Genomic DNA, 16,985 nt, shown 5'->3' on the forward strand with positions numbered 1-16,985 from the left:
GAGGTACTGCAATCTCAGGAAGGGAGCACCATCCATCAGTGATTGTGGAAGAGAAAGAGGCAAGGAAATGTGGCATAATCAGTGGACAATTTTCTTATTCTGTAATTGTGGGTATACTAAAGGTATACTGAGTTGGATGCACACATCAGATTAGCATTGGGACAAGATGCTTTTCTGAGGCTCTCCTTAATGCCTTGTCTGTGGTCAGAGTAGAGCATCGCAGTGTATACTGCCACCTTCTGTAAGACTGGGTCTGCATCTATGCCTCTGCAGCTCTCAGGGTACCCTTGAGATTCCTTAGGTGAGGGTCAGTAATTCAATGTCTGTGCACAGTGTTGTTCCAGATGGGCAGAAGGGACAACCGGTAAAAACCATTTTGGTCAATAAAACCTGAAACAAATCTCCCTTATTTACAATGGAGAAGAAGGGTACAGCCATTGATGAAATAATAAACAAGATACTTGAGATGATTCTGTATTCTAAGCTAAAAACTTTCCCAAAGTTTTCCTAGGGATGATTCTCAGCTGAACACTTAGCTTTAGAAGAGTATCCTCATCATTCTCTTAGAGACTGAAATAAAGTCCTCTCCCAATTCTTCTATAAATACAATTAGGCAAACAGAAGCAAATTTCATGGGTCACCCCTCAGTTCACGGGCTTTTCAAATGCATGCTGTTGACCAATGAGGTCTAAGCCAACTTTTTTTGTCTGCTATGTCTTTTCTCCTGTGTAATCTTTGTCTGTTTATCACAGGTGCCTATCCTCGGCTCTCATTGAGCTTTCGGTTGAAGAGAAACATTGGATACTTCATTCTCCAGACTTACATGCCCTCGATACTAATTACGATTCTCTCATGGGTGTCCTTCTGGATCAATTATGATGCATCTGCAGCTAGAGTTGCCCTTGGTATGTGCTATTTTTAAATGATAACTAAAATGTAAAGTAACCATGTCATTACAGTATTAAGGAAGTTCAAAAGCTATAGTTCAACTACAATTTTTTGGCATCATGACACTAGTCTTGCCCATAAAGTTACTTTTATCTTGAAATAATAATTTCATGCATGATTCCCTTGATGTGTTAATTTAATTACAAGGCTCAAATGTGAATTTTCATGCCCATGAAAGGGAAAATATGTTTGCCAAATATTTGCATAATAAAACTATTTTTGACACTAATTTTAAATCAAGGATTAACATCTCCTGTTCAAAATTGCTCTGTGGCCTAGAAAGAAGACTTGACTAATGGGCATTCATCTTTTTTAAGTCAGAAAAATAGTCAAATATTATAGCATGTAATTGGAATTACATAATTTAATGAACATTAAAATATGTGATTAGATTCTGAGTGATTATTTGGAGCTCTAGTGATCTGTACTGGCCACTGGTCATTTGGCAATTGGATTGTTAGCTGATATGCAAGGTATTTTACAGGTTCCTATATCATTTGTTATATGTTTAGATTATTAAAATAATACTATATATTATTTGTTTGTTTGTTTATCATTTAAACACATTTTAGTTGAGTATAGGGCTGAAGAGCAATTATCCAGTCCATCCCTCCTCTGGTAGGATTGAATTCAATTCCTGAAAGCAAAATTATTGGTAATACTTTTACAAATATGTGGAAAATAATTATCAATGCATTTGCTGGTAAATTAGCTTACAGAAAGCCATAATATTTCAGGGTTCCAGTTATCCCTCTTTCTTCCTGATTTTGTTTACCATCTTTTTCCAGGACTTCAAGTTGAATGACATCTTTTTACTGGGAAAATGTGTGCACATGTGTGTATGTAGATGTCTGGTTTAGAATGACAGGTGACTTGCAGAGTTATATTCATGAATAGATTAATACATAGGAAATTAGGTAGCTATTCCTAAAGGTGTTCATTGAATAAAAAATTGCTTTGAGAAGAAGAAACTATCAAAAAACTAAAAGTGCCATATTAATTATTATGTATTTTTAATGGGAATGGCGAGAAAAACATCTCTAAAGATCTGTAGGATTTTTCTACAGCCTGCAGAGGTTACCCTGTAACATAAGTCCTTTATGAAGGTTTTGCCCTTCTTCTTCTTCTTCTTTTTTTTTTTTTAATGTTACCAGATTACTCTTTGTTAAAGTATTTTCTCTTCATCTCACCTGGAAAAACCAGATCTGCAATGATTTTGGACGGTCAGATCTAAATTTTTCAGATCTGTTAGCTTATACATTTTCAGGGTCTCTCTTTAAGAAAAAGAATATAAAATAGACAAATATAAAATATCCAGGATCCTGCCCCAAGCCTGGGAGAGGCTTATGCAATTGGAGACCAACCTGAAGCTGAAGCTTCATGAGTTTCACAGTGAATCCGCCTTTGAGAATTTGTCATTATTGAAATAACAAGAGAAATATGAGTACCAAAGAACTGTAATTATCTGACATCAATATGAGTGAGGTGAGCTGAAAATGTGAATTTCTAACTTTTATAGATATATAAATTCTATAGCTCCTTAATTGTAAAATACTGACTTCTACAATATTAAACAGATACTCTATTTGAAGTGAGTTGTAGTCAACCCAACCTTATTACAGTATGTGAAAGTAGATTCCACTTTTTCTAACAACACAGCATTATTATTATAAACCTAAATCATCCTGTTATGGCTTTGCTAAGACAAAGGAATGGTCTGCCCAGAGTTGCTAAGGCTTCACCACTGGAGGAGCTCCAGATTCTGACCAAAGTCACAAGTCTGGGAGGCAGATGTGAGCACAGAGACAGAAATGAATGGGCATTTGCCAGTGTCAAGGTGAACCTGAGGCTTGGGGGTCTTGAAGGCAGCTGTGACCTTAAGGCCACAGCATCTGAGCAGATAAAAGTCCAAGTCCAGATCTCAAAGTAGAATACCAGTGTGTTCACTCCATCTGTCCCACCTTCTGCCTACATAGAACAGGGTCTCTGAGCTTGGATCTGCAGGGATTGGGAAATGTCACCTGGTTACCTTCAATAACTTAAGGAAAAGTATATCATAGGATCATGAACACTGAATGACAACACAATAATCAAGGCTGAACTTTACCAAATACTCAGGTGCCAGGTTCTTTGCAAGGACATTAATGGGGTTGCCTTATCTATTCTGCAGAACATCCATAGCACAGTAAGCAATGTTATTGCTCCCATTTTACAGAGCAGGAAAACTAGGTATGGAGAAGCTACATAACTTGTACAACATCATATAATATTAAATGTCAGAATAAAAATTGTAATGCAGTTAGTCTGACTCCAGTTCTCTCCCTTAACTGTTACAGGTGATTCCTATGGTGTCAGTAGACAGTACACACAGGAGTAATTTTGTCTATTACATTGTAAACACAAGGATTAAAAATAAAAAATAAAGCTAAGCAAGGATTATTATTAATTATTATTATTATTGAGGGATCCCTCAAAATCATTAAAATGCTATGTGCTCTAGTGCCTCTTTAAGAATATATGGCCATGGTATGGGGGCAGGCGGTTAATTGGAGAAATCCTCTTCCCACCCCATTCCACCTGTCTTGTCCTGTACCATACCTTTTGAAATGCCTTGAGTGCTGTTACCAGCATCCTAAATGGTTGCACCATGATGAATGTGCCTCATTTCTAAGTGAGGTCTTAGAGGTACAGGTCTGTGCAAAGGGGTTTTGAGCAAAGATATCCATGGCTCTGGCTCAGGACTCTTGGACCTACAGTTGTCTAGGGTTGTCTCTCTACTGAGAAGGGAAATGTTGGTCCTTCAGAAAGCTGTGTTGCACTGCTGCTCTGTATGCTTCAGGATTTTATGCTTCTTCTGACCAGGGGCTGACTGTCTGATCTGTTGAACTGTTAGTGTTACAAGCATTCAGACTGCAAATTTGGGAGTTGTAAATGGTCTTCCTCAAAATCCTGAGGTCCACTTATCACTGAATAATAGTACTTGTCCTTTTAAAAGTAAAAATTTATACTAAAATAATTTAGGCCACATTATTTTTATCACAAAAAAGAGAAAGAAAATATCTTTTGATTAAATGATGCAAATTATATTTTTATTTCATAGTCCTTTTATAAATGCATCTTTTCAAATACAGTATTTTCTTAGCATAATCTAAATGAGAAATAATTTGAGGCTAACAATTAGTGTAAAGACTGAACAGCTTGATAAATGTAAAAGAATAGGGAAAGAACCATTCAGTTATCTCCTGTACTGCAGTTGGATGGGTCCCCTCAAGGACAAAGGACAGAAGTTCAAAGCAAGGCTGTGGCTGTGAGTACTTGCCAGGAAACCAGAAGCTACTGAATAATTTCTTTCCCTGTAATGGTAATAATAAATATGACTACTTGTTATTGTCAGTGTTAACAATGCCAGTTTATTAACATATCACCAATGATTTTCAGGCATTGTATTTAGACTTCACAACAGTTCTAAACAATGGTGTGGATCCATCAAGGCTCAGGTCATGCTGCTGGCAAGTGGCAGAGCTAGGCTTTTGGGGCCATGTGGCTGTACCATCCAGGTCTGTGAATCCCTACAGTCCACCATCATCCACAATATCTAGATAGGAAGTAAAATGATACAAAGAATTAGTAAACACATTGGCCTTTTAAGCTAAGAGCTAATCAGAGCCCAAACAGAGCACTCACCCCAAAACTGTACTGTTAAGGGACTCCTTGACCCTGAGATAATGGGCCTGAGCCAGGGTCCTCTCCCATTTTTCAGGGGCTGCTTTTACCTGGCTGAGTGCCTGTGACATGTGCTGGGTCTTCTTATCCCTGTGTTCTTTCAGCCCATTTCCTGGGATGTCCACTAAGGCCGGGGTCATACATGTCCATTCAAAATAGTCAACTGGAGAACCAAAGCAATGACTAAACCAAAGCATTCAAGCTTTCCAAATACATTTGAAAGGAAAAAATTATGGCAGCAACATTACAAAATTTTTGAATAATGATGAGAACACCTAATTTCAGAGAGTTTGCATGGTGTTTTCACATTTATTTGTAAACTGTAATCATTCCATTGCCATTTTCAAATTTTAAAAGTCCCTAGGTACACATGATGGTACTTTAAAGGGTAATCTTAAAATATTCTGACATATTCAATTTCCATGTATTACATAAGCTACCATGATTTGCAGTTATATATAAAAATAGTTTTCAGTGCCTCAATTCCCTTCTCTACTTTTAATAGCAGTTTAGAGATGGGTGGAAGGAAAGCACATGCTAGTGACAGAAGACCAGGCTTTATTCCCTGCTTTCCAGATGGTCCTGAGCAAGAGGAGATCTGTGGTCAGGAGGTTCTCTGTGTGGGATACACAGGATGAGGATGCCTACCTCCAAAAATAGGATGGAAATCTAGAGGGCATCAAACTAAGGTTCTTAACGAATACAAACCCTACACTGGAGAGTTGGGTGAGGATCTGCGGACTCAGATGCCTTTGGGCAGAATCATATGTAGAGGTGGTCTGGGCTCTGCCGTGTATCTTAGCAACACTTACCTCTCTGGCCTGCACTGTCCCCTGGCCTCAGTGACATCTTTTTTTCAAGTTACTGTGGCTGAAGGACCATGGCTAAAGCTTTACTTTCAAAAGTCTCCTTTTTGAGGGAAGGCATGACATAGCAATGAGGAAGAAGTGTTTCCATTGGGTCCTAGAAGACACAGGGGGTATCTCATTCAGTGGCACCAGTTAAATAGGTAGATAAGAGCACTCTTTGGAGGTATCTTTCTTCCTTGAGACTTCTTAGTATTGTAAGAGAGAGCAAGTCAACTGTAATAGTTACTGTCCCACTAAGAAACAAGCAATCCATATCTTTCTTGGATGTGTGGCTTCACTGTGTTCAACAAACTCTGGTTTTGTCACTAACTGACATGTCCCCTCTTCTCTACGGCTTCAAATTATCCATATGAACTCTTTGTAGAGAAAAACATGTCCATTGCTATGGAAGAATTGCAAAATATGGTCCTTATATGTTTTTGGAGACTGGACTTGGCTCTGTTGGGCAAAAACTGAGATCATTCACACACTACTATGTAGAGAAGTCAACATAATGACATAAAAAAGGAGTGATGAGGATCTGTCTTGCTCCAGAGTATGGCAAGATTCAACACTTTGAATACAATCATTATACCTTGATTTCACCAAGAATGTTCTGAGAAGCTTATATAGACTCTTAGTTAAGGAGGAAAATACTGTGAGCTAATCTGCCGTCAGGAGCTTCCTTGAAATATTCCTTTCTTTTTGAGCTCAGGACTGGATCATGTTCATTAACAGTTTTGAAAATCATTGCCCCATCCCCCCTTTTTAAAAAGCATTATAGTGAGAATTGTTTTCTTCTGACAGGTAGGCCCCTGAGACTTCACTAATGGCCATAGATGACCCTCGTCCTTGATTCATCATAGATTCATTCTTCTTGAAAGCTCATTCAGACACTGAGAATTCTATGTTAATTTCTGGTTTCATTTTCATTTTTTCCCCATCTTTCATAAAAAGCACATTATCCTTTGCTGTCTACACAACTCTCTGTATACTATGAATTCCCTCTATCTATGAGCCAAGTACCATGTGGTAGTGCCCTGTGAGGGAATAGAGGTGTCAGCTTCTTGACCTGACCTGCTGCCCACATGACATGTTTCATGCTCTTTTGCTGATTGTCCAATAATATTCAAGCTAATATCTCCAACTATTTCAAGCTGTTTGAGAAAATACAAAAGTGAAAAGTCAGGAATGGAGCAGCAAATTTGCAGCCTCTCACACTTCTATTTCTTTTGTAGGGATCACTACCGTGCTGACAATGACAACCATCAACACACACCTCCGGGAGACATTGCCCAAAATCCCCTACGTCAAAGCCATTGACATGTACCTCATGGGCTGCTTTGTCTTTGTGTTTCTGGCCCTTCTGGAGTATGCCTTTGTCAACTACATTTTCTTTGGAAGAGGCCCTCAAAGGCAGAAGAAGCTTGCAGAAAAGACAGCCAAGGCGAAGAATGACCGTTCCAAGAGTGAAAGCAACCAGGTAGGCCCTCTACCAGCTTGACCACTCACCAATCATGCCTATCACAGACCCACCTTGCTCCCTACCGCTCATCTGTCTAACTACAGTTACTTATATGACCCTTAAATAGGAATTGTGTGGCTTGTTGTTTATGACCTGAAGTGTTGCCTCCTGCAAGTCACTGAGTTTTATATAAAACCAAAATTACTAAAGAAGCTAGAGAAGCCATAAGCTTCTAGTTCTCTGCAAAAAGAACAGAACATGTGAATACCATGTGGAGTGGTAGCCTGAACCTGACAGGCAATAGCATTTTTCCTAAATGCTGCCTTATTCCTTTAGTGATAAAATTACAAATTTGATTATCCACCATGCCACTGTTCTTTTACAGTGTGGGCAGGCCCCTCTGTCATCTCTGTCTGGCTTAGATCCTAGTTCAAGGTCCTTAGTGTAAGGTAGGAGCCATGCTCTTCCAAGGGCTCTCCTCCATCTGCACTGGTCCTCCCCTGTCAGTGTGTTCACAAAAGCCAGAGCCTGGCAAACCCAGATAGCAGTAGCCAAGGAGGGCACATTGCTTTAGGAAGCCTTGGGCAGTACACTCCAAGAAAGATCATAAATAATGTCCACCCCCTTCAGCTCAGCTCAGTGTTTACATCCTTCCAGTTACAAAGTAACTTTGTAATTACATGTCATTTCAGTTTATTTTTTAATAAAAACAGTATGTCATTGCGATTATAAACAGTACTTTGAAGAAAGTACATTATCATTTCTATATAATTTTTGTTTTTATCTTTCTACCTCTTGCATCCCATCAAGTTCTCAAAAATATATTTCTCCTTGCTTACATGCTGGGCTTGCTTCTGCATTTCTTTATTATTTAATTCTTCTTGCTGAACTTAGTCATTTCTCAAGTCTGTGGTGTTTCCTTGCTTTTTACAGGTTCTTAGTGCATAATGGGTCTGTTTCTCAGAGGAATACAGCAGCTCTTTGGAGTATTTCCTGTGTCCATAGCTCACTGGTGGCCCAGAATAGGTTCACAAACATTTATGAATGAATAGAGGCAGTTAAATGAATGTAAATGGCTCCCGTCATTTCAGCAAAACGTAAATAGGGTTGGTCAGAGAAACCCAGGATCTGTGAAAAAACTCAGGCTTCCATAAGCAAAATTATCCTGAACTTCTTACTGGAAAATATACTTAGTATCACACTGTTATGTTTCTAAATAAGTCTGCATCTTACTATGAATACACAATATGCTTTGGTCATGCTGTTTCCAAGGAAACTGGGATTCATCACATCATTATTGTTTCCATCACACAGATATACAGACACACATACACATGCAATGCTGTTTTCCAAATTCCCTCATAATTTAAACAGATTATAAATTTGTTTCTTTCTTCTAAATGAGATGGTTTAGAACAAACCAACACGTCAAATTGTTGTGCTACAGAAATACCTTTTTGAGTGTGAAGCTTAAAATTTAAAACAAAAATACCTCTAACATCCACAGAGAGAAATAGCAGAATGTAAAAAATATTATATGTTGGATATGATGATATAAATCAGATGCAGAGGAAAATTTTGTTTTATTCATAAGACCATTTTTATTGTTTTTCTAAAAATTTGTTTTCCCAGCAGCTTTTTTAAAATCTTTACATGTTCATATTTTTAAAAATCTGTGATTGTAGATCAGCTGTTAAGGTTTGAAGTTGGCAGACAAATGCACGGGTACTAGTTTTAAATGCATATTTCATGTCCTTAAAGGCAAGCATTAAAAATTCTTGCTGACAACACCTAAGAATTTAGTGATAATATTTAGATGGAAGTGAATATCCCAAAAAGCTTATATCATGTGATGTGGATAACTTAAGGGAAAGTGAGAGAAGAATCATAAACTTCATGCAAAGCAGAAATAGCTCTATGTACTGGCCAACACTTTCAAGAGTTATTTGTAATTATAGTTGTTCATTTATTCACTTTCAGTAGTATCTCTCAGGATTGCTTGCTAATGTGGCCATCAACAGCCCAGGGAACCCCCTTTGTGTTATAAATGGGAGCCCTAAGGGTCCAAAGGCTGTACCTTTCCTTGGACTGAAAGAGGACACTGGGCTGACCACAGGAACTTGCACTGGCATTGTCGTTCTGTCTTGTAAGGGATATCAGGGAAGTACACTTAGGAATTCTGTAGGCCACCAAGGAGGGATCTGTGCCACCAGTGACTATCCTTGGGATGATGGTGTTTTTGTCCTTAATATAAACCATGAGTAGATTTTCCTTATATTCAGTGGTTGTACACTATTTTAACTTAGTGGTTGATTCATGAATGCTCAAAATGTTCATGTATTCACTTAGTTTCTCCTCAGATCAGTGGTGCAATGTAAATTGTGACCTTAATTTATTTGTGCTTAACCTCCTTTCTTTCCTGAATTGTTTCTATACTCAAGAGTTAGTCTTTGGTTGTGATGTATGTATTATGGTTACTAGCCTTGGATGTTTTGCAAGTTGACCAATTGGTATTTGAATTTCATGAAGTGGCAGAAAGCCTGAATTCCTGCCAAGTTATCAAAGCTGTAGACTCGACATCATTCCTCTTACTACAGAGCAAGATTTCTTTCCTCAAATGACAAATACTTTTTTTATTTTTCTAAAATTACAGTATTTTACTTATGTAGAAGCATGAAGGTAATTAAAGAATGAATATCAATAATATGCCAATTTGGTGACAGATTCTAGAAAAAAATGAAAATCCCTCTGTGATATATTCTGCATGAGATGTTTTTCACCTTTGAATATTTGTCCCTGTCAAGGTTATAAACAGGAAGAAAAACTATGTTGAAATCAATGATTCTAATTATCTTACATACCAGACAAACTCTTCAAAATATGGAGTATTCATGAAATGCTTTAAAAAAACGCAAGTCATCATCTGTCATTCTAGACAGGACATTTTAGTCTTGTGTTTCACTCACAACAACTTACATCTGTTTTGAGATTTAAATTTTAGATGATAGAAAAAGATTAACATCTTTTTGGGACCTATTTGTTTTAAATGCTTGGTTTCCAAGATGTAACACATTTTAATAACACTTTAATTCTTTTAGAAAAAAAATCTTCCAGTAATTTTGTTGGAAATGTTCTACACGTTGGTTTACTTTAAATATAAATTATGCAAATATAAAACTCTAAGTCAAAAACATCCAAACTAATTTACACTAAGCTCTTATTATTCAGTATATGTTCAAGTTACTTTCAACATTATTGTTTCTGTGACAAGTGTTCACCCACTCTGAAAGAGAAATAATGAAAAATAGTATTGATTCTTGAGACCTACCTCATATGAGCTGTGTCTTGAAACAGCTGCAAGTTAGCCATAATTCTTCAAAGCACTCAAGAGCACTCTAATTTTGTAAATTATTGATGATATTGGATTTGGCTTCCTTCAAGGTAGATTTCCTTCACTAGAGTCAAGGGCACAGGCTTAGATCTCTTACCTCATGAAGTCCTTTCACAAATGCACAGGACTGGTCACAAGGGACTTGAAAAGACAGGATATCAATTCATATAAATTTGTCATGAAATCATGAAAAATCAACTCAACATTCAGTTGACCTTATTTCTTGTATTTTCTCCACTCTCGCTGGGTGCCTTCCAAAATCACTCTGCACATTATTATCTCTTTGCCTTGGATTCCCTCTTCCAGAATCCCTTTCTTCTTCACATCTTTCCCTCCTTCATAACTGACTCTTCTCCATGACATTGTCCCTGATTTTTTTCTACTACTTGTTTCCATCCTGCCTCTGTCACTCCCCTCTTCTAGAAGTTGGTTTGTCCCTGTTCTCCCAACTTCCATGGCACATGCTCTGTACTTGTGAAATGGCATGTCACATTTCATGTGGCCACCATGTCTTCTCTACTAAACAGCATTTGCTTCTTTGCATCTACCAAAATATTCACACCATGGCTCAGACATAGTAAATGCTCAATGGAATATGTGTTCATAAATGGGTGATATTTGTCATTAATTTGGTTCTGCTGCTGTGGTGTGTTTTTTCACTTTTCTAATGTGAGGAGAAGAGATGTTTCATAAATGTATCTTTTTAAAGCCAGGTGAAGCTGAGTCATTAGAACCATCAACACTCATTAGAATTATCCTGTCACAAAATACTCCCCTCCCTTCCTTTAAGAAAATATTCGTCTTTATTTGGTATTTCATTCTACAAAGTCATTATTTATAATCTCCTAAATTTTGATAAAAGGAGCTTTTCATATGGCATTTTTTGTAACTAAAAAGAGACTGTATTGTTGGCATTTATTTAAAAATGTGTTTAAAGTTCATTATGTAGTATTCTTTAAAAATGTGCTTGTTGATTATTTGAGACTCTCACCTGGTAGACGCCTTAAGGGTAAGAATATTTTTTGTCCACCTATTAGGGTGTCTCAACTAGCACAGGACATGGTATAGAGCAAATATAGAATAGATCTTTGCATAAATGATCCCAAGAGTCTGGACTCTTCATGTGCATGTCTCCAGTGAGGCATCCACCTTCCTAAGTAGACCACTGGGCTTTTTATCTCATAGTTTTGTTGTATTTAAAATATTATGTAAAATGGAGAGAACATCTTTTAGAGTTAAATAATGTTTTCTGTTTTCCTACCTTTAGGAAAATAATTTCAGCCCTCTGAAATTCTAATTAACATATAGTAAATCATATATTAGTATCGAAAAGTATAAATTCCACATGAATATTTTAAAAAAGGGGAAGCATCTTCCACCTTTGGTTATTCTGTGACTCACCTTTAGATAAATTTTGTTTTAAATACATCAGCTTACCATGTAAGAAGATGTGTTTAAAATGTTGAGTAGTTAAACAAACTCTAATTGAGATAATCTGATAAATAATCTCAGTTTGTTAAATCTGTTTAAGTGATAACTTAATATATTTTCTGTCATAATTCAAAGTCAGGTATTTGGTAGGATATCACACCTATTCAGTTCAGTATTAAAATACACTGAAAAAAAAAAAAAACCAGAATCACCCTGACTGACTCCCGTTCTAGAAAAATACACCCTGAGTGAGCCAGGCAGTTCATTCATCATCCTGTTCTCTCCTGTGTGGCAAAAAGCACTATGGAAGGTGCTAGAGAGAGATAAAGATTACTAAAAGGGTTCCCTCTTCTAGAACCCTTCTTTGAAACCTTCGTATAAAGCCCAGCTCAGCTAACTCTATGCACTTTCCTCTCTGCTGACTTTGGATCTAGCTATCCATAGCTTTCTAAGCAGGTTCAAATCACCCCTTTCTTAGAGTGTGACTACTTGCAGAGAAGACATGCTGCTACCCACTGGGCTTTCCTTTGTTGTCCCTCCTATTTCAGCCACATCTTAATGTGCCTCTTAGGCTTTGCCTACCACATTCTCTTCCTACAATAAGAGACTGTCTCCCAAACCACTGGAGGCTTCACTGATCCTGAAGATAGCCAAACAGATTTTTGTTTTTGTTTTTGTAAGGATTTTACTGCTAACCATTCCAGGGCAAGATAACAAGAACAGATACAGAACACATATCCCAAACTCCTACAAAGGTCTAACATTCCTGGTACTTTCAAGATACAAACCTTATTCAAATTTTTCCCTCTACGAGATTAAAAACAAAACAAAACACAGAACTCTAATGTTCTGTCAGTGCTGTCCCTCCCCCCAAGAATGGGTCTAGAAGGGTCTTCTCCCCAGTAGCTCTGGTATTTCTGTGGTCCATTTGCATCTCCAAGCACTCCCAGGCTAGCTGTCTTCCATTCTAAGGAGACCATGGATCTTCACGGTCCCTCCCTACTGTGATACTGCTCCCTCTTCAGTTCAGAGGCATCACTGAGGAAAACAGTGCAGCCTGGGCTAATTTGTGCTCATTGCTGCTGCCCCCTATACCCTGCATGGGCAATATGAGCATTTCTGCACGGAGCTCAAGAGGGGCCAAGAGGCCAGGTGGGAACAGGATGGCAGGCAACTCTCTCTCCACTCCTTTTTCACTTTCTTAACTGAAGAGTTAAAGAAATGAGTTACGATGGCAGAGCACCACTGCTGTGTGGACACAGCATATGTTGGGAGTGCTGGGGTTTGTTTCAGTGGCATGAGGAGAGTATTACTCACAGCTTCTTGGCATTTCTCCTTGAGACTGCTCTAAAGGAAACAGAAAGGAGTGTGGTGCACTCCAACAGTGATCCATCTCCTTACCCTCTCCTCTCAAATGTGTATTTTACTTTTTACCTTGAAGCTTGGGTTGTAGTTCAGAAATATGTCATCTTTCCACCTAGAAATCACTGTTACTTTTTATTACCTGGAAGGTAAAGTTGAAATTCCTTAATGTGACTTGCAGAAACCCTTAATGGCTTGACTCTAGTGTGTATTCCTGTTCATCAACAGGTATATTTCCTTATTATATTAGGAAGATGGTAATGACAGCAATGAGAATGACCATTGTCCTGTCAACCATGATCTTAGCATGTGCCAGGACCAATTCTCACCAAGACTCCAGTCCCACTTAGCTAGTTTGCCTTTCTCAAAACATTTCAGTCATGCTTCAAGCCTTTGCTTGTGATTTTTTTTTTCTGATTTTTGCCTGGAAAATATCTACTCATTCTTGGAGGCCCAACTCAAATGCATTTCTCTTCTGAAATCTTCCCTCTTCCTTCCCGTAGTAGTTTTGATTGCTACCCCAACAAATTACCACAAAAATAGCCACTTAAAACAGCACCCAGTTCTGTTGGTTAGAAGTACAGATTCAGTGGGGCTTAGCTGGGTTCCCTGCTGAGAGTCTCAGGAGGCTGAAATCAAGATGTCTGTGGGGCTATATTCTCTTCTCGAGATTCTGGGGATAGATCTCTCCCCAGACTCATGCACATTGTTGATCATAGTTTCTTGTGGTTGTAGGAATGAGGCTGTCAGCTGGGGCCAGTCTTTGCTCCTAGAGGCTGCCCCATTTCTTCCTATGCTTTCACTGCAGTGCCCTCTATCAATAGCAAATCCCATTCTTCTCCCACTGCAAATCCCTCTGCTCTCACCTTCTGCTACATCTTCTTTCCCTTCTGTTTCCAGATGGAGAAAATCCTTTACTTTTTATTTTTTTTAGTGTTTATTTATTTTTGAGAGACAGAGAGAGACAGAGCATGAGCAGGGGAAGGGCAGAAAGAGAGGGAGACACAGAATCAGAAGCAGCCTCCAGGCTCTGAGCTGTCAGCACAGAGCCCGACATGGGGCTTGAATTCATGAACTGTGAGATCATGACCTGAGCTGAAGTTGATATTTAACTGACTGAGCCACCCAGGTGCCCCCAAAATCCTCTACTCTAAGGGCTCATGTGATTAGATTGCCCCACCCCCCCCAAATAATCCAGGCTAATCTTCCTATTGTAAATTTCATAACCTTAAATAATATTTGCAATGCCCCTTTTACATGTAAAGTAATATATTCACAGGTCTGGGGAGTAAGGGGTGATATCCTGATGACCACACTTCTTCTTCCCTAGCCATAATTGAATGGTACTCCCAAACCATGGGATAGGTATCACAGAGTCTATTTTGGCACCTTTGTGCCAGAGCCTGAGTGGCCCCTGGATGTTTGCAGCCCTTCCTGTGTCTGGGTTACCTTGGTGTCTGGGGGTCATCCCACCTGTGGTCTCAGTACTGCTAAAAGGTCTGCACAAGCACAGACTTCATTTAACACTGAGTGCCTCTTCTTATTGGGAGTCTTCTCTCCCCACCTCACCTCCTTCACATCTAGCATAATGTCTTTAATGAGATTAAGGAGTATTCAGAAGAGAGGAACATGCAAATTAATATGTCAATGAATTATTCCTCCACAAAATGACTAATTTTGTGAAAGCCTCATAGAAGAAGCTATAGATGCCTAATCTAGCTCTAGAAGAAATGGTAGGCTTTCCACAGACAAAGATAGGACAAGGAAGATGGACTTCCAGGCAAAGAAATGAAGATAGCTGGGGAAACCTCAAGCATGCTGGAGATCAGTGACACCCAGGGGACTGTGGAATGGGCCATGTGGTTCTGAGAGGGTTTGGCACTACTCAGAGAAGGATTATTGTCACACTCAGAAAGAAAGGACTCCACTGGCAACCCCTAGCCTTAGGCATGTTCCATGAAAATTTCATAGAAACAAACAGACCATTGACATCATCAAGAAAGGTCTGAAGCTGTATTTAGTACAGAATAAAATGTTATTTTAAAGTTTGTCTCCAATGTGGGAGGGACTTTCATCTGTCTTAAATACAGCCCTTAAAAAAGAAACCTCCTGTCAGGATCAGGATTGGGCAAAGAGATCATACTAGGTAGCAGTCTGTATCTACACCCATCAAAGTCATCAGGAGTGTCCATTCATCACAGGACTATTTGATTGTTTCTCCACAGTACTGTGAATAGTTTTGTACCATCATAAAAGGGGACAAGGTAATTTCTAAAAAAGAATGGGAGAGTATAGTTTACATCCAGTGTCCAGCTGTGAAAAACAGTTAAAATACCTGAAATAAAATATTGAAAGGGAATTTTACTCTAATTTTGTCTTCACTAAGGACTTGTATCCATAATGTGAAATTTCAATTTAAAAAATCCCCCTTTACTTAACCTTCTCACATAGAGTGAGGATTTTTAAATTTGAGAAAATAAAATCTCTAAACTGTAGTTAAGCCTCCAAAACGGCACTTTCCACAAAAACAGGGCTGGGTTTGACAAATATGCAATTTCTCATAATGTATGTGATGTGATTGCATGGCATAAGTCTGCACTGTGTTTGTATATGAAAATTAGATTCACTGGTATGCTAGCTAACGATGTGCACTTTCTTCAATTAGGTGGATGCTCATGGAAATATTCTATTAACATCACTGGTGGTTCACAATGAAATGAATGAGGTCACAGGCAGTGTCGGTGATACCAGGAATTCAGCAAGACCCTTTGACAACTCAGGAATCCAGTACAGGAAACAGAGCATGCCTAGGGAAGGGCATGGGCGACACATGGGGGACAGAAGCATCCCGCACAAGAAGACCCATCTACGGAGGAGGTCTTCACAGCTCAAAATTAAAATTCCTGATCTAACCGATGTGAATGCCATAGACAGATGGTCCAGGATCGTGTTTCCATTCACTTTTTCTCTTTTCAACTTAGTTTACTGGCTGTACTATGTTAACTGAGTGACTGTACTTGATTTTTCAAAGACTTCATTTAACACTGAGTGAAATATTACTCTGCCTGTCAAGTTTTTATACCTGTACACACACACAGACACACACAAGCAAACACACATATATACATACGCAATTGTATATATATGTGAACTTTCTCAGCATATATATAAAATACACGTGTATATGAGGATGTATGTGTATATGTTTATACACACAGGTATAAGTACCCATGTGTATGTAAAACAAATACACATACATATATACATTTTGCAGCTATGGACAATTTAACACAGGATGCATATTAAAGAAAGTCATAGTTTTTTCTTTTTTAATTGAAAGGGACAAGCATCGTCTAAATATTATGCCTTGAGAATGAGGGTGTGAAACACATCATCCAAAAATATGTGTTTTATTATCATAAGTTAGATGTTTTAGTTTGAAAATCAGAAAGAAAATCTTAGTTAATCTTCAAAAATTCATTCAGTGGTATTGCTAGTTTAAAATGAGTCACATACTTCATATTGTTTCTGTTTACTAAGCGAAGGCTTTTCAGCTTTTTTGGTGATGGGGTTTGCTTTCATCAGGCACACTTTTTCTGTAACGGTTTAGTGGATGAGGTGAGCCACTGGTGTGTGCTCACCTGTTGTCTTAAATATAGATAGATCCCACGTTGATGTCTGAAACATCCATCTTTAGAAAACCCATCAGGAATGGATGGCATCTCATTGTAAGTACTCTTAATGTACAGTGTATTTTTTTGTTGTTGTTCACTTGGAGTGGCTTCAGCTTACCTGTCATATGGGAATACAATGGCAT

General features: G+C 38.3%; 1 protein-coding gene across 3 annotated transcripts in view; it reads left to right on the plus strand.

The window, feature by feature from the left end:
- The window catches only part of GABRB3 (gamma-aminobutyric acid type A receptor subunit beta3), a 481,670-nt gene extending 465,495 nt beyond the window's left edge, over window positions 1–16,175 (plus strand). For all 3 annotated transcript variants that reach the window (XM_047086678.1, XM_047086680.1, XM_047086679.1), the window contains 3 exons: window positions 753–905; window positions 6,758–7,002; window positions 15,834–16,175. In XM_047086678.1, the coding sequence (XP_046942634.1) occupies window positions 753–905; window positions 6,758–7,002; window positions 15,834–16,175 (740 nt within the window). The remainder of the gene's footprint in view (window positions 1–752; window positions 906–6,757; window positions 7,003–15,833) is intronic.
- Window positions 16,176–16,985: the final 810 nt, after the last annotated feature.

The sequence above is a fragment of the Lynx rufus genome, unplaced genomic scaffold (assembly GCF_022079265.1).
Source record: "Lynx rufus isolate CCGP_SWC_20201006 ecotype Redwood Valley unplaced genomic scaffold, mLynRuf1.p SCAF_21, whole genome shotgun sequence".
NCBI lineage: Eukaryota > Metazoa > Chordata > Mammalia > Carnivora > Felidae > Lynx > Lynx rufus.